The 19,556-nt window shown below is 29.6% G+C and overlaps 1 protein-coding gene across 2 annotated transcripts; it reads right to left on the minus strand.

Moving 5' to 3' along the window:
• Positions 1 to 299: 299 nt before the first annotated feature.
• LOC140807061 (sorting nexin 2A-like) lies at positions 300 to 5,447 on the minus strand. 2 transcript variants are annotated; one of them, XM_073163723.1, is made up of 5 exons: positions 4,203 to 5,445; positions 2,897 to 3,106; positions 2,264 to 2,524; positions 1,535 to 1,621; positions 300 to 645 (listed from the first exon to the last, which is right to left on the minus strand). In XM_073163723.1, the coding sequence occupies exons 1-5, from the start codon at positions 5,175 to 5,177 to the stop codon at positions 571 to 573; spliced, it is 1,608 nt and encodes a 535-aa protein (XP_073019824.1). In that variant the 5' UTR covers positions 5,178 to 5,445; the 3' UTR covers positions 300 to 570. The 2 variants fall into 2 exon arrangements, with proteins under 2 accessions (XP_073019824.1, XP_073019823.1); XM_073163722.1 differs by having other exon boundaries at positions 557 to 1,429; positions 4,203 to 5,447.
• Between the last annotated feature and the right edge of the window lie 14,109 nt (positions 5,448 to 19,556).

Raw genomic sequence — 19,556 nt, forward strand, 5'->3', positions numbered from 1 at the left:
GCTCGACTCTATGTACAACTATTAATGAATATTCTTTCTTTTTAATTACTGAAGAATGCGACCTTTTATTTGCTCGATCTCAACCCAATCTTCAAGTGTACCAGTTAACTACGTACACTCTTTCACTTCGCTTTACTTTGCTTATGATACTATGGCTTTTGATCAATCTTTGAATTATCTATATCATTATATCATAAACGCAATGGAATATATTAAGCCTTGGCCAATCTCGACTCAGTATGAGAAGCCTCGGTTCTGCCTAAATACCAACATCCGTCGCCCAAATCGACAATCCCAGATCAAAAGAACCTTACAATGCTTACATGAGTAAAATCAAGAGATACATAGACAACGTACTACGAAAACTACCACTTTAAAAAAGGTGGTTCTTGATGAGTGTCTCTTAACGAATTACAACAACAAAGAAAAGTGGCAAAACAACCTGGACAATCTAGAGCTATAGCCATGTCATATGTGGGTGTAATTGTGCAGCGTTAGATGCCTCAAATACAAGGGATGCCATCGAAGGAATTGGGGCTCTGAGGGAGAAAGCCTGCATAGAGGCAATGATCAATTTTTCGTGTATCCACGTGTTTGATCAGCAACCGTCTCCCAAACGTCGGCCATCTTCTCCGCATATCCAGCCTATTATCATTTCCATACCAAGAAAACACAATTTGTGACACAGAAGTATAGGAATCAAAGCGTAAAAATAGCCATCAATGCTTATGCATCGACAAACGGTGTCACGGAGTGTACATTGGGAGCATGTGTTACTTCTCTCTGATGCCACAAATGGCAACCACATTCAATCCAGTCCAGTAAGGAAAATAATAAAAAAACTGAAAAAACAATAGAACCTTCTCAAGAATCAAGATTGTTCAAGCTCCTTACAAATTAGAGATCTTAGTTCAAAAGGATGGAGAGTCATATATTACTAGTGCATTGAAGTTCTTACTGAGAAAGCATATTAGATGTGATTTTTGTAATAAAAGCAAAACAAATCATCTTTTTGACATTAAAATAATGCTAACAAAATTGTATTAGGCTAATCACGATTCTAAAATGGACCATTACAATAGAAGCGCGACCAGACAGGAGATGTTTCAATTGTGGTTCCATTTCAATAATGGTTTGAACTGATTTTAACATGATACTTATTTAACTTTTTAACAGTCCATGAAAATTTGAGACACTTCCGAGGAAATCAAACTAAATTTAACTATTAGATTATTATAATACATGTTATTAACTAAAGAAAATTAAAAACAAGGTTTGAACAAATTATATATTTCAAGTAATTTATTTACCTAGGCTAAACTGTCTACTTGTACTAGGGCTTTCAAGAACTTTAGAGAGGTGTATGGTTCCGGTTCCGGTTCCTTATTTTTAAGGATTGATATCTTATCACAAGTCCTTGATTTCGGTTCTGATTTTCGAGCCAAAAGGATCCAATGTCAGGTTACAATTCACAGTTCAAATTGAACCGAGATCAGGTCTATAATAACATTCACTTCCGGAGAAAACAAACTACCTGATTAACAATAAATCCTTTCAGCATGCTCAAGAAATCGTCATGCCTCTCTTGGTCCAGTCTCTCAAACTCATTTTTATTGCTTTCCTGTATGTATGGCCATTCACAAGTTTAATGGATGAATAAAAAATTCATAAATATGAAATTTTATGTAGTTCAACTACAAATTAGCAATGCTCGATTAACAAATTGAAAACGATGAGGGTATACATTTCAATTTATGGAGCACTTAGCTAAATCATAATCACTGCATCATTGATTGTGTTAGTTCGAAGAGTAAAATTACAGTACTCTGTAAAAATCAAAGATCAGACCAGATAATTGCAGTTTTTAATCATATGACAAATTGCAATTGTTCTGAAAATATCTGATCAAATCAAATAACACAGGAATCTTCTAGACAAATGAATTGTTATATCAAGGCAAAGTGGAGAAGGTGAAGCATTTTATAACGCAATTTTGTTGTCTTTGGTAACAATATCAACATATCAAGGATTTCAACCATTTTCAGACCATGCTGCAAGTATTACGCATTGGCTCGAGTTTGTCGAGGAACAATGGAGTCTATATCAACTTTTATGGATTACAAGTAAAATGAGCAACTTGATATACATACATCTAGCAAGAAATTTTTTATTTAGACTACAGAATTTTAACAGGCATAGGGAACATTAACAAAATGACAATCTTTTATTTTCTCATCAAGTCCACCAGAACTAGAGACCATACCTTTATTCCTTCATACTCCCTGACAGCACAATTTTTAGCGGCCTCAGTTACTCTTACGGTTTCTCGCAACTCTTCTATTTTTTGAATCCTTGATCTATCCCCACCAAATATTTTCGATGAAGCAGCTTCAAGCTTTTCAATTCTCGAATTTAATGATGTTAAGTCTGACAAAAGGGTCTGTACAGTGAGCAGAGCACTAGATCTGTCTGAAAATGCATTGTTGACAGCTAGCACCACCCCAAGATATTCGTGAAGTTTATCCTACATTAAAAAAAAAAGATTCAGTAAGACTAACATCTGACGACAAGCCATCGAAAACCTTTACTTTTTCTGTCCAACTCTCTCATACTGAAGCCACGTTGGGCCCAGACTAATTCTGAGACCATATCCTAGGATAACTGAACTTCTTACCACCTAAACCAATAGGTATTGATCAAAGACCTTTACTTAAAGATGAAGTAAACTATAAAATGAAAATTAACTATTACCACATAAATTCGAACAATTATAAAAAAAACTAAATAGAGCACAAATGGAAAGATTGGAATGCACTTAAAGTTACAAGTACGAAACATAGCATTGCATTCATTGAGATTCAAAGTTCAATAATAAAGGGGACTCCGGTTGATTTACCAAATGTTTAACGGTTTGCGAGTTTAATTCCCGGTACAATCTGCTTGCTTTTACAGCTGCAGTCGCCACATTTTTCATGTCTGCAGCACGTGTTCTTTGGTAGTCATAAGTAGCTTCCTCTGTTTCAAACTTCGTTAATTTGACAAAAGCCAACCCTAGTTGACCCATTGTCTCCCCAATCTCTTGCTGAGCATTGACAAGAGATTCAGCCTGTAAATATAATAGAGACCACATGAATATTGACCAAAGATTATCGACCATGAGTTTTGCAAATAAATTTCCGAGTAAAAGAATGCAATAACTGAATAAAATGCATATTTCATAGTTCACATTTCCCAACATGCAAGTCTGCCAATGAACCAAGCACAATTCCAACTTTTGACACTTTCACTATATCAATGAAGGTTATGTTTTCACAAGAAAGGCAATGTTGCACAATGACAGGGTTTAAGAACTTGTTTTAATATTTAAAACTATTTATACAACTAAAAAAATTTCAGATAACCACTCCAAAATTTCAAATACTAAAGCAAATATCATAAACAAATAACAGAACATAGAAAATTCCGAAAAAAATTGATGAATCTTCCATAATGAAATATGTCATATAAATGTTCACATTCATTTTTTTTAAAAGGTAAATGTTCACATTGTTGATATCAACAAAATTTATTTTCTAAGCCAATGTGCCTTATGGGAATGAATATTCTTGTCATTTTAAAATGTAAAGTGTTCATCCATTATGTTAATTTTTATTCAACCAAGAAAACATCTCCACGATCAAGAGTTTTCCCTCCAAAATACAATTTCTGACACATCTGATTTACCATCACATTCAAAGAAATAAACAAGCAAAATGGTAACAGCACAACCAGCTGCAGCTACTACCATATTTGAATTTCACGATGTTTTTGAAAAAAATTGTCATATCCATTTGACAATTAATTATGTCATCAGCATTTTCAGACAAAAGTCATCGACAATTCTCCAATGTCACTCCCACCGCTTTTCAAGATGGGTAGTCTTAAACTTGGCAAGACAAAATGGTGGACATAATTTCACCTAACTCAGCTGTTTCTGAATTCATGTTAAATCCATCTCTAATAACATATATTTTGTTGTTTTACAGACGTAAGAATCATAAGCCACGCTCCAGTATGAACCAACTGGTTGTTCAAAACATCATCAACAATCACATAGATTAAAATTTTCAGAATTTAATTTAAAAACAAAAATATGGCCACGTTTATCAAGTTACAATCTTTAATAGTAGCAATTGCAAAATCAAAGAGGAGAGTAGTGTAACCTGCTGAGACACACTACTGAGCTGATGCTCGAAGTTCTGCAACTTTTCTTTCCTTTCTAAAAAATCCTTGTCCTCCTCAACAACCGCTGGCTTTGCCCCACCCCAATCATTAGCCACTGACTGCCTTAGCTCCTTGAAAATCCTCAGCAAATCCATCCCTCCTTTGGCAGGCTGCGACACCTCACTCACATCCGCTGCCCCAACCCCACTTTCCCCACCAAGCAACTGCTTCGGAAGCTTCACAGCTCCATCCAACATCCTTGATGCCACATCCGTAGTCCTCATCAATGGCATTTTCCCATGAGACTCCAAAAACACCCGTAATTCCTCACTCTTTCTAAGCACTGGATGGGCAGCGAGCTGCCTCAGATACTTCTCCAATGCAGCACGTCTCTGCTCGACGAACTCGGTCTTCTGCATCACCTGACCCTCAACAACACTCTTATCCGGTCTTACTGGTATAAAAAACCCACGGTAACTCTCGGCTAACCTATCCGATAAGGCTACAACATCTCTAAACCTCCTCCTAACATTAAACTCTGTCCCGTTAAACTCAGGCAAATTTGTAAAAGTCGTAATCAAGTACGAAAAATACGAACTTCCTCCGGGCACCAACGACCCAGATACCTCCTGCTCCTTCAACGGATCCGAAACAGAGATTCGAAGGAAATCAGATGAAAAAGAACGTGATTCCAATCCAGCGTGATCGTGCCCGTTGATATCAGAAGCATCCACCTGATCCGAGTCAAAGGATCGAAAAACAGCTTCCGCATAAGAAGGGGGCTCGAGTATGGAGTTGATGGAGTTGTGGCTAGGGATTGGCGTCTGTTTCTGCAGGGGAGATCGCAAATCACCAGCATCATCAGTCGGAATCTCCACAAACTGCGAAGATGAAGAGAGAGGGTCGTCGAAATATGGTTTTGAGCCATTCGAAGGATCATCGTTTAGGGTTAACGACTCCATTTGCTCCATCATTATGCCCTAGGCACTCTGAATTGGGGGTCTTTAGCTCAAAGATAAAGATCGAAGAAGTGGACTAAAGATTGTGAAATTATCGGATACAGTAACAGTAATTACTGTAATAATTTGTGATAGAGAGTAGATAATTGGCGGAGAAGGTGAATATTACTCGCGGCGGCGGAGAGGCGGAGGTCGGATGACTGCCGAGGCGGCGATGCCTTGCGTTTCCAGGATATAGTTAATTACTCGTGGTAGATGACACATTACAGGATTATTTGTTTCAACGCTTTTGTGTATATGTTTTTCAAAAATTTATTAACAAGAGCATATCTATTATGACGATCTCACGAATCTTTACATGTGAGACATGTCAACTCTACTGATATTCACAATAAAAAGTAATACTCTTAGCATAAAAAAATAATATTTTCTCATTGATGACCTAAATAAAAGATCTGTCTCACAAAATATAACCTGTGAGACTATCTCACACAAATTTTTGTCTATTAACAATTGGCGTAATGTTCATAACATGAGGATTGGCCTATCAAAAATTTGAGTTTCACATTGAAAAATAATGGATGAGAACTATAATTATTTTTGTCGAAAAAACGATTGAAACATAACGTTTGGTGTATTATATGATTAATAGTATGTATCTTGTGATACGATATCGTAGATCTTTATTAGTGAGATGCGTTAATCATGCTCTACAATGATATATAATATTTTTTTTTTACATAAAAAGTTATTTTTTCATGGATAATCCAATTATAAGATATGTGTATCACGTAATTGACTCGTGAGACCACATCACATAAATTTTTGTGTATAATTTAAATTACTTGAGTTGTACTTCACTATTTATTAATTTTGGTGAAATGTAATAGCTTGAGTATATGCATATATTATATAAGTTTATAAATTTACAAAAATATACATTAATGAGAAAATATAAATTAATTTGTGCTTATCACTATATTGTCAAATTGTACAAAAAAATTTCAAAAAAATATAACTAAAATGGAGTTTATTTATATATAAAATATATATTTTTTTTTTATCTTGCACACATAGGTTAGTAAAATGTTAGTGATATAATCTTATTATCTAACTATTTAATTAAAGTTGAAGTCTTACACTAACTAATTTTAGGCAAAAACTTGTGTGACACGGTCTCAATGTCGTATTTGTGAGAAGGATATCTAATTTGTGTCATCCATGAAAAAGTATTATTTTTTATGCTAAGAGTATTATTTTTTATTGTGAATATGAGTAGGGTTGACCCGTTTCACAGATTAAGATCCGTAAGACGGTCTCACATGAGACACACTCCTAATTTTAATTGATTTTGTGAGGTCATATTTAAAATTACAAATATATCATCATTTATCTATATTTTTAAATTTATTCATATTTTTTTATATCGGTAAATTTCAAAAATATGCATCTGCCAATGTTTCAATTAGAATTCAGTACCTAGCTAAATTTTTTTAAAAATCAGTACCTGACACATTTATACATTTAGTTTTAACTACCCATAAAGCAAACTTTACATTTTTATCCTTTATTATTTAAATAAATATATTATTTTATCCACAAAAATTATATCATTTTTATCCATTTAAAATATAATTTTAACAAAATATTGTTTCTCAATTATCATGAAATAAAAGTAAATACTTATTTTGGCATACAAAGTACCTATTAAGGGGTTTCAGATACTTGATTTCGCTCTTTGAATACTCCGAATATATAAGAAAATACTATATTTTCGAGCATTCACCATAAATTCAGTCATTGTTGGTCTTTTCATTAAAAATGCATTAAGATGATTTATTCATGTCATTTTATTTTTTTTAAAAAAAACATAGGTCATCATTCATCATGAAATAAGATTAAATATTTATTTTGACCAACAGAATACCTATTTTGGAGTTCCAAATGCTTGATTTTACTCTTTGAATACTCCAATTGTGTAAGAAAATACTGGATCTTCAAGCTATCACAATAAATTCAATAATTGTTGGTATTTTCATTGAAATTACATTAAGATGACTTATTCATGTCATCTAATCTATATATATATAAAAGCAGAGTTTTTGCCAAAAATAGTAATTTCTCGCCAAAATGTCATTTCTAAAAAAGGAAAATATTGATATATGTGTACTGCAATAAATGATCACTTCAATTATTGTTTGCATTGATTGTATCAATTCACTTAATTCAAATTTAATTTAATTAATTTTTATATTAATTCAAATGTAATTTATGTAATATATGTTTTTTTATTTTTTTACTCAAATATATATATATATATATATATATATCTATATCTATATATATATCTATTCTATATCTATATATTATATATATAAAAGCACAGTTTCTGCTAAATATAGAAATATCCCGCCAAAATTGCTAAATAAAAATAGAAACACAAGTTGTAGGTTTTATTTTATCGATTACTGTTCAAAGAACCGAAAATTGAGCCTTTCTGATTCAAAATAAATAACTTGTATGTCTCTTTCATAAATATATTAGGTTATATTAAATCCTAAATAATGACGACATCTGTTTTCAAGAAAAAATAAATAATGCAGAGAAATTTCAGACTTTTGGGCTACCTTATTTGAATTCAAATGAGGCCGCCCAAAGACTGAAATAAATGATTAACGTGGTATAAATATTTCATCCAATATTACACAGATTCATGTTCACGTATTCTGTCAAAATCATTCAGACGATTCCAAAATCTCAAATTCAAAAATGCCTCCATTGTTCAGCTCTATCTCTGAGGTGAACCCTTCGAAAACACAATGGGCCCTTAAAGTCAGATTGGTTCGATGCTATCAAGTTCCTGTATTTCAAAAGAACACATTTAGTTTAGAATGCGTTTTCCATGATGGAGAAGTAAGAAAATTTATTTCCATTGTCACCGTCATTTTAAATTATTATGTATTAGCTATAATCAGAGTTTCGTATGTATTACAGGGTGATCGCATACATGGTAGCATAAAAAAGGAACAGGTGATGCAAAGGTTGAAACCAATTCTCAGAGAAGGACATATTTTTGCCATAAAAAACATGGTAGTGGCAGAAAATGGAATGACATTCAAGACCACAAAGAACAAATACAAGATTATTTTTATTGCAAACACTAATGTCTGTGAAATTTTCGAAGATACATTTCCCAATTTCATGTATGAGTTCAAGTCTTTTCCTGCACTATCCAATGCATCAGATGTAGTAGATGAGACAACCCTTTTTGGTAAGAGAATTTATAGTTTCATTTTCTTCTGCATTTAAAATAAAATTATATTCTTACACATTGAATTTTTTTTGCAAGATGTCATTGGACGATTGGTAGCAATAGATTCCCCACAACACAAAGAAATCGAAGGACATCCACGAAAGCTAATTGACATTGTTTTAGAAGACACCGAGTAAATATTAATAAAATAATTTTGAAATTTATACTTTTTCACTAACGATTTCATATGTCCGTCCATTTTATTCAGGAATAATAGGTTACCATGTACTTTATGGGGAGATTTTGTGGAAAAAATCACAGCCTATGTGGAAAATGTTGGTAAGGAACCTTTTATTGTTATTCTGCAAATGTGTAGAGCAAAACGATTTCGGGGTGAAATCCGAGTATCAAATGTATACCATATCACAAACTTGATAGTCAACGGAGATTTGGATGAGGTTACTGAATTTCGAAAAAGGTATTTTTTACATTTATTTTACATTTTACTTCATATCATTTTTTATTATGTTTAAAATACTAAAAGATAATATAAGTCTTCATGGAAATTTAACTATTTGAATATGTATTAAGGTTGGTCATGGAAATCGATACACCAAAAACAATCAGCAACATTTCATCAGCATCAACAAACACAATTTCAGAGGAGCTTTCAAAAAATAATATTCGAACTATAGAACAGATTTCTGAAGATAACCAGGTACGTTTATGTCTTAATTAATGTATTCATTACAAATAAAAATATTTCTAACAGATTTTAACATTATTATCATTTTCCATGTTATCTTTTAGGTTGGAAGTTTTTGGGTTTTCGCAAAAATCGTAGGGGTTGAATCTTCTCGTGAATGGTCATATTTGTCATGTAAAAAATGTCCCAAAAAAGTGACTCCCGTGGGTGATAAATTTTATTGTGAAAGGTGTGATCGTTTTGATGTGACTGGAAATTTAAGGTTTGATGGATATTTTTCAATTATGTTATGTTTTCCACCTAATATTTTCTTTAAAGATTAACATTCATTTTTTAAACTAATAGGTTTAAGATTCATGTTAGAGTTGTTGACAACACTGGAAACGCTGTTTTCTTACTTTGGGATCGAGAATGTGTGGGACTTATAGGGAAGACAGCACTGGATTTGAGGGTTGATGTCAAGGAAGAGGTTTTTGTATATATATTATTTACTTCGGTTTTAATTTAACATAAGTTGGTCTAAATTTATTTTATTTCAGTTATCAAATTCAGAAAAAATCCCGAAAGAAATCGAGGATTTAGTGGATCGCAAAGATCTGTTTAAAGTACAAGTACGAGTTTTCAGATCTGTAGTGTCCGATAGCTTTAATTAAAGCTCCAAGTTTAGATCTGAAATAAGAAGAATGATAACCTAACCATTCGGTTAAAAATTGAATTCCAATCTGAAAAAACCTCCGGAGAAATATTTCTCCTTCATAGATATGTGGAAAAATACATAAAAATGCTTACTGCATGTGTAAAAACCTTAAAAATTTAGGATGTTAGGTTTGTCTTGGTACTATCCGAACAAGAATCTCGACAAACACAAATTTATCCTTTACTAGAATGAAAAATTAAAGAAATCAAACTAAAACAAAAACAGTAGAACTAAAAGTGAAAAAATATGTTATCTTTCTCGAGGGATGATCTGTATAATCGGTAGAAATAATCAAAATTTTAATAGATAAAACAAAAAGCCAAAAAAGCAAAATAAAACAGATATCCATCCAGCAAAACTAAAGAAATCATTCGATTTTTCAGATCTGTAGTGTCCGATAGCTTTAAATAAAGCTCCAAGTTTAGATCTGAAAAAAATGTGCAATATGTCTCTTGAGAATCTTTGAAATCGATCCAACTACTTTTCGTGTTGTCGAAAAATGTTGATTCACAAGAGCACGGAAACCATAAATAGTTACAAATTTCAAACAAATGTGTGAGTTTGTATTGTGAGATACGAGAAAATGAAAGTTAAGAGGAGTGGACTGTAAAATGAAAGCTTGCGCCGATATGTATTGTTTATATACTCCAAATAGCTAGGTTAAACTCTTTTTGGGCTTAAACCCACAATGTGCTTATGTTATAATATCAAACGTTTTTTTGGCCCATTATTGATATGAAATTGGGGTTAAATTGAACTTGGAAAGGGCTTTAATTTTTATTTTAATTCTATACAATCTTAAGTTATGTTGTAAGTTGCGAAAAACAAACACAATCATAATCCAAAAGATTAATTTGAGTTCAGATCGTGGTATAAAAATTTAAACATGTACTATTTATTATCTAAAAACTTATTATTTTTCCATGAATTAATCATTTAGAATCGATCGGAGTACTAAATATAAATTTTTAAACACATGAAACGTAATTATCTTATTTATCTAAAATTTCATATCTAAGTTTTTTAAACTTAAAAATTTTTATCATGATTATATGATTTCAACATAATTATCAGGTTGGCAAGTTGAAATATTTAGTCGGATAGATTATACTTTGTAAACACACGAAACATAATTATCTTATTTAAAATAAATTTGATTATCATGTTTTCAAAAATAATCATAAATTTATTATGATTGTATGTTTTTAATCTCTGATATTTTAAATAATTAAATAATAATGAGAAAAAATCAAATTGGCTTGTCAAGTTGATTAGTTTAGTCGGTATTTATAAACACAAAATGGATGTATTATTTTATAATATTTTTTTAGTTTTTATTTCTTTGTAAAATAAACTTCACAACAGTTATTCATTACTCTAACAAATTTATTTTGTTGTATTGTAAATAGAAAATTTGGATTTCAGACAAAAATATCTGGAGGATGTAGTTTACATGATTCAGTTCATAAGCGGATTTTCACAACATCCAGATCTCCTTTATGTGATATCACAAATGGTACGATATCTTTGATTCCATCGAGAACGATGTCACACATTACAATTTATTATAGTAATTAATTTTTTCAGCATTTCAAATATTTATAAAATTTAGCATAGTAATTAATTTCATCTTGTGCATTGCAAGAGCAAAATTTTATGCATTTTTTGCAGCTGACATATCTGCTACAGTGCCTATAAACTTAACAAGCATATCGGAGAATCTACAAGATTGCCCTAAGCAATTAGAAAATATATCATTGTCATCAATCGGTAAGATTATATTTTTGTGTTTTTAGCTATTTATGAATAATTTTTTTAAAATATTTTTTTCATTTTAAATTTTCAGATATAAAATTTTTATTTTTTAAATATATATTTGATCACTACACTGCATTCGTAGATTATTGGGATATAGGTGATACAACGTACAAATGTGAGTTTTGTGGTGCGATGTTCTGGTATGAAGAGAAGTTGTGTCCGAATAATAAATCTCGGAGTCTTAAGTATTCTTTATGTTGTATCCAAGGAAAAATACAACTTCCATTTTTGAAGAAACCACCTCAAATATTGCATGAATTATTGTATGGAACGAGCGACAAGAGCAAACACTTTTGTGAAAACATCCGGTCATACAATAACATGTTTTGCTTCACGTCGATGGGAGGAAGGATAGATTCAAGTCTAAATCAAGGCGGTTCTCCTCCAGTTTTTAAACTTCATGGGCAAAATTATCATTTAATCGGAAGCTTACTTACATGTCAAGGTGTATCTCCTAAGTTTGCTCAGCTATACATTTACGACACAGAAAATGAAATTTCAAATCGCATTTTTGCTGTCAGGTATATCTATAATCTGTATTTATATTACTTTATATTGTTTATGAATTAGTTCATACAAACTAAATTAAATTACGCCTCATCAATATATTTTTTCAGAAAAAATAGCGAGACAAATATTCTTCATCTCCAGATAATTTCAGATTTGAAGGTCATGTTAGATGAAAACAATGTTTTGGTCAAGTCTTTTAGGATGACCAAAGAAAGAATGAAGGAAGAAAGACGATCCGATGTTAAATTAAAGCTGATTGGTAGAAGATGTGGTGATGGAAGAAGATATAATCTTCCTTCTGCTTCTGAAGTTGCAGCATTGATTGTGGGAGATTTCGACGAGTCTCTAGGTGATAGAGATATTTTAGTCGAAACACAAACGGGAAAACTTAAACGTATCAATGAACTAAATCCTGCATATCTCGCTCTCCAATATCCACTAATTTTTCCCTATGGCGAGGATGGTTATAGAGAATATATCTCATTTTCAGAATCTAAATCAAGTTCTGTAGGGAGAAAAAAAGTGAGTATAAGAGAATTTTTTGCATATCGACTTCAAGATAGGGATGGCGAATCTTCGACTATTTTATCTTCAATTTATCTTACTAAAATTATTTACTCCAAAAGTGAATTCTGAAATGACTCATCTTTTCAGCACTGTATCTGAGTTGAATCCTTCCAAGATGTAATGTTCATTTAAATTTAGATTTGTTTGTTGTTATGAATTACCTACATATGGAAACAACGAAACATTAAGTTTGAGAACTGACTTTAATGATCGAGAAGTAAAAAATATTATTCTTCTATTTGTACAAAATTTTAATTACTACGTATTTACAAATGTGATAATTTTCTTCTATATTATAAAGTTCACGGATACATGATAGTATAAAATGTCCCGTAATAGAAATGATTAAACCAATTATAAAGAAAGTTCGCATCTTATTAGGAGACACATTATAAAATTTATTGGCATTGTTTTGGGTTACACATAGCAAATGTTAATCAAATAATTTTTCTGGTTTATACATAATTTATTTATAATCGCATATTTCATTTTTCTTTAGAAATAATAGACTATTGTGTATATTATGAAGAGATTTGTAGATAAAATTACAACTCATTTGGATAAAGATATTGATGAAACAATTATTGTTATCATTCAAATGTGTCAGACACGTGTCATGTCACAAAATTGTTTGTGAATGTGGATTTAGATAAAATTATTTAATTTTACAAAAACTATTTCTCATTAATTATATTGAATTTGATTTAAAAATATTTTTTTCACATGTTAGAAAATAATAATATATAGCTTATCAAAAATTAAAAAAGATTTAAATATGTATTAAGGTTGGTGGTCAACATCAATACACTAAACACGATAAGCATCATGTCATTGTCATATGCTAACACAATCTAAAATTTTGATATATGATAGTGATTATTAGCCAAAAAAAATTAATCGACATTTATATTTAATAAAGTTTTTTAAAATTAGCGAAAAATTAGTTTTTATAATTATATTATTTTTTCAATTTAAATTCTATTTATTTTTCATTAATTTTTAGTAGTATCATCCCGTGCATCGCACGGGTTAAATACTAGTTTTTTAAAAAACACAGTTTCTCACTCATTGTTGAATTAGAAAAATTACTTATTTTGATCGATAAAATACATATTTTCGTGTTCCAAATATTTGATTTGGCTATTTGAATAATTCAAATGTGTAAGAAAGTACATAAGTTTCAAGTAATATTACGTGAATTTTGATTGTGTCATTTGTGAAGTTAAAGTGTGATACTTAAATTGGTACACATAGTATCTAATTAGAATATATAAATACACGATTTTAACCCGTAAATACTCATATCCAATTATTTGAGGATATCAAAATATAATTTGAAGTTAATATTAAGTGACACCAATGATGATATTCGTGAAGCAAAAATGTGATACCTAAATTAATACAAATAATACATAATTCGAGTTCATAAACACTTGATTTTACCTTTTAAGTACTCAAATTCGATTGAGTATGTCAAAATATATAATTTGAAGATAATATTGAATATTTTTTGATGATGAGATTTGTGAATAAAAAATGTGCTACCTAAATTGGTACAATTAGTACCTAATTTGATTTCACATATACTTGATTTACCCTTTTAAGACTCAATTTTGATTATTTTGGGATATAAAAAATATAGTTTCAAGTAATATTGAGTGACTTTTGATGTGTCATTTGTGAAGTTAAAATGTGATACCTTAATTAGTGAAAAAAATATCTAATTCGAGTCTGCCAATACTTTATTTTACTCCCTAAATGAGAAGTATTTTAATTTGAGTTTGCAAATACTTGATTTCGTAAATGAGATACTCACAATATGTATTAAAACACTGGATATTCGAGTAAGCAACGTAAGTTCACCAAATGTTGGTATTTTTATGGAAGATACATTTGGATGACATATTCATCTTATTTAATAATTTTTTTGAAAAAAAAACAAATTCTCATCTAAGCATGAAAATTTTAAAGTACTTAGTTTTACTTGAGAATGACCTAATTTGAGTTTACAAATACTTGATTTCGTAAATGAGATGCTCACAATATGTATTAAAATACTAAGTATTCGAATAGGCAACGTAAGTTCACCAAGTATTGATATTTCCATGGAATAAGCATTTGGATGACATATTCATATCATTTAATATTTTTTCTGTAAAAGAAAAAACGGATTCCCAACTAAGAATGAAAATTTTAAAGTATTTGTTTTTATTTGATAAGTACGTAATTTGAGATTGCAAATATTTAATTTGGTACATGAGATACTCATCATATGTAATAGAATACTGGATATTCGAATATGCAACGTAAGCTCAGCAAGTGTTTATCTTTCCTTGAAAGATGAATTTGGATGACATATTCATCTCAATTAATATTTTTTTTGTAAAAAAAAAAACAATTTCTCAACTAAGTATTGAAATTTTAAAATACTTATTTTTACTTAAGAAGTATCCAATGTGATACCTGAATTAATACAAATAATACCTAATACGAGTCCACAGATACTTGATTTTACCATTTAAACTCAAATTCGATTATTTGATGGTGTCAAAATATATAATTTGAAGTCAATATTGAGTTACATTTGATGATGAGATCCGTGAAATAAAAATATGATACATAAATTGTTACAAGTACTATATAATTAGATTCAACTGATAATTGATTTTACCCTTTAAAAACTCAAATTTGAAAATAAGTATAATGAAATAATATTGATGCATATAATGAATGATTACCAATAAATATTATGAAAGAATACTAATAAGAATGATATCAAATGAAGTATTGCATTGTCATTTAATGAATACCAACAAGTATTGTTAATGAATATTAATGATATTATAAATTAATACTCATAAGTATACAGAAAAAATACTAATAAGTATAATGAATAATTACCAATAAGTATTTTGTCAAATAAGTATAATTGTCAAATAAGTCATTCAATGAATATCAAAAAGTATTGTCAATTAATATTTATGAGTATTTTATAAATCATTGATCCAAGAATCGATAGATATGCTTAAAGTGCAAACTTCAAGCTCATTTACGAAATATGTTTATAATTCATCTCTCAATTAGTCCATGATGAATAATGAACTATGTTTATTTATTTAAATAATATGAATAAGTATCATAATGAATTTTCCATGGAAATATTGTATATTCGAATATCCAGTATTTTAATGCATACTGTGAGTATCTCGTTTACGAAATCAAGTATTTGCAAACTCAAATTAGGTACTTCTCAAGTAAAACTAAGCACTTTAAAATTTTCATGCTTATTAAAGAATTTTTTTAGCAAACAATATATTAAATAAGATGAATATGCAATCCATGCTTAGTGATCGAGCAAAACTTTCATCGTAAAATTATTAGTAAAAATTAATAATATTCAAGCTCGAAATAATCGCAAGTGCACGATGTCAAGTAATAATATAGTCACGGACTTTCAATAATCGCAAGGGCACGATGTCAAAATATTCCATGCTTAGTGATTGAGCAAAACTTTCATTGTCTAAGGACTGTATTTCTCAATTATTATTCTCAATTACTCAATTTTTAGCAGCGATACTTCAGATGATTGTTTACTACTACGATTATTAAATAAAAACTCAATGAAATGGTTCAAAGATTAATGATGAAATAAATAAGTTAGAATGATTGATTAATGTTCAATGAGAAATGAATTTGTTGGGAATCTCGGTTCACCTACCCCTCGCTAATCTACTTAATTCGTTACACAATTATCTATGCTTTCGACGAGATTTCGTATCCAATTGAACGCGCTCTCTCAAGCTATGCCAAAATAATTCAACTCAGTGAAGTAATTAAATATTTTTAATTATTTATCAATGCTGAATTGCATGTCGTTTTATTAAATCCCATAGGTTTTGACCTACTGGACTATGACTATCGACGTGTATCCGACTTCATATTTCTCTGTAAATTGTAAATCCACGGATTATGATATTCGTTCCTATCACGGGCTATTATCTCGAAGAACATTGTCCGGAAATCTTCAAATCTTCGCTCTAAGCTATTTTCCTCTTTCAAAGCTTTGTGGCTGCTGAAAAGTCTTTGAACATGTCATCTAATTACATCTTGGATGGAAACGTGAGCACTTTGTGAACTTAAGTTACATATTCGAATATCCAGTATTTTAATATTCATTATGAGTATCTCAGTTACCAAATCAAGTATTTTAAAACTAAAATTAGGAATTTTGCAAGTAAATTAAGTAATTGAAAAAGTTCAATATTTGGTTACGAATTTGTTTTTTTAACAATTAAAAAAACTATTATATGAAATGAACATGCCATCCAAATGTATATTGGATGGAAATGCGAGTACTTGGTGAACTTACGTTGCATATTCGAATATACAATATTTTAATACTCATTCTAAGTATCTCATTTATCAAATCAAGTATTTTAAAATTGAAATTAGGTATTTCGCAAGTAAAACTAAGTACTTGAAAAAGTTCAATACTTAGTTGCGAATTTGTTTTTTTTAACAATTAAAAATAATTTAAATAAAATGAACATGTCATCCAAATGTATCTTGGATGGAAATGCGAGCACTTGGTGAACTTGCGTTGCATATTCGAATATATAGTATTTTAATACTCAATCTGGTTATCTCATTTATCAAATCAAGTATTTTAAAATTGAAATTAAGTATTTCGCAAGTAAAATTAAGTATTTAAAAAAATTCAATGCTTAGTTACGAATTTTTGTTTTTAACAATAAAAAAATAATTAAATGAAATGAATATGTCATCCAAATGCATCTTGGATGAAAATGCGAGCACTTGGTAACTTAGATTGCATATTCGAATATCCAGTATGTTAATACCCATTCTGAGTATCTCATTTACCAAATCAAGTATTTTAAAATTGAAAGTAGGTATTTCGTAAGTAAAACTAAGTATTTGAAAAAATTTAATGATTAGTTACGAATTCATTTTTTTAACAATTAAAAAATAATAAACGAAATGAACATGTCATCCAAATGCATCTCGGATGAAAATGTGAGCATTTGGTGAACTTACGTTACATATTCTAATATCCAGTATTTTTATACTCATTCTGAGTATTCATTTACCAAATCAAGTATTTTAAAATTGAAATTAGATATTTCGCAAGTAAAACTAAATACTTTAAAAAGTTCAATGCTTAGTTGCGAATTTGTTTTCTTTTAAAAAATAAAAAATATTTAAATGAAATGTACATGTCATCTAAATACATCTTGGATAGAAATACGAGCACTTGGTGAACTTACATTGCCTACTAGAATATCTAGTATTTTATTAACTTTTATGAATATCTCAATTATCAAATCAAACATTTAAAATTGAAATTTAAGTACTTCAAAATGTTCAATGCTCAGCTGCAAATTTTTTTTAATAAAAAAATAATTAAATGAAATGAACATGTCATCGAAATGTATCTTGGATAGAATGCGAGCATTTGGTAAACTTACGTTATATATTCGAATATCCAGTATTTTAATACCCATTCTGAGTATCTCATTTACCAAATCAAGTATTTTAAAATTGAAATTAGGCATTTCGAAAATAAAACTAAGTATTTGAAAAAGTTCAATGCTTAGTTGCTAATTTGTTTTTTTAACAATAAAAAAAATTATTAAATGAAATGAACATGTCATCCAAATGGATCTTGGATGGAAATGTGAGAATTTGGTGAACTTGTGTTGCATATTCGAATATTTAATATTTTAATACACATTCTGAGTATTTCATTTACTAAATCAAGTATTTTAAAACTAAAATTAAGTATTTCGCAATTAAAATTAAGTATTTCAAAAAGTTCAATTAGTTGAGAATTTGTTTTTTTAAATAAAAAATATTTAAATTTAATTTATATGTCATCCAAATGCATTGGGAATGATGAGTGGAAAGAGAAGATGACCAACAAAAATAGGTATTTATTTAATTTTTTATTAATTAAAAGGGTAAAAAGGTAAATATGCATGAAACATGTAGTAAAAACTAAGTTGGTCTTTTGTCAGGTACTAAAATACAAAAATAAACTTATGGGTACTGAATCTTAAATAAATGATAGAAAGATGTATTTTTCTACAAATTGCCCTTTTTTTATCCATATTTTTAATTTTTTAGATTAGATAGTCTATTACCTACATAAAAATGTGGAAAAATTATTATTTGAAAATAATAAAAATTATAATGTTCAATTATATAAGCAAGGGTCAATAGGATAGATACAGTAGCTCTCCTATGAAATATTTTCATATATTTATATTTGTGAGACGAGTCGATCCGGTCTATCTAATATTTTTCACTCAAATAAGTATTATACAATATTTTTTCATAATATAGTTACAAAAAATGTTACTTTTACGCTAGAAATAATATTTTGGATATAAAAATTAATAATTTTCGAAGATTGGGTCCTGTAAAATCGGATATTCGTATGGTAAAATTGATTTGCATGACAATCTCACATGACTTTTTGTCATATAAATGACAATCATATATCATTTTTTCTTTTCACGACATATTCCATGTATATATTTATTTTCAATTATGAAGTGTAAAACGTTTATATTTAATTTTCGTATAAAAGTTGAAATAATTTATTCCCACAGAATGCGATGATCGATTTTTTATTTAATTATTATTGCACCCAAATTTGAAATTTAGGACTATGTAGGCCAAGTGAGTAACGAGTCGGGTCCAACATGCAGTGAACTCAAATTCCTTCTATGAATCGTCATTTACTCCTTTCAATAGTTTCTCATGTATTTGGATTGGCTGAAAACACGGCACTTGAGGATTTAGATTTTCTATTGTGACTAA

The sequence above is a fragment of the Primulina eburnea genome, chromosome 12 (assembly GCF_022965805.1).
Source record: "Primulina eburnea isolate SZY01 chromosome 12, ASM2296580v1, whole genome shotgun sequence".
NCBI classification, from domain to species: Eukaryota; Viridiplantae; Streptophyta; class Magnoliopsida; order Lamiales; family Gesneriaceae; genus Primulina; species Primulina eburnea.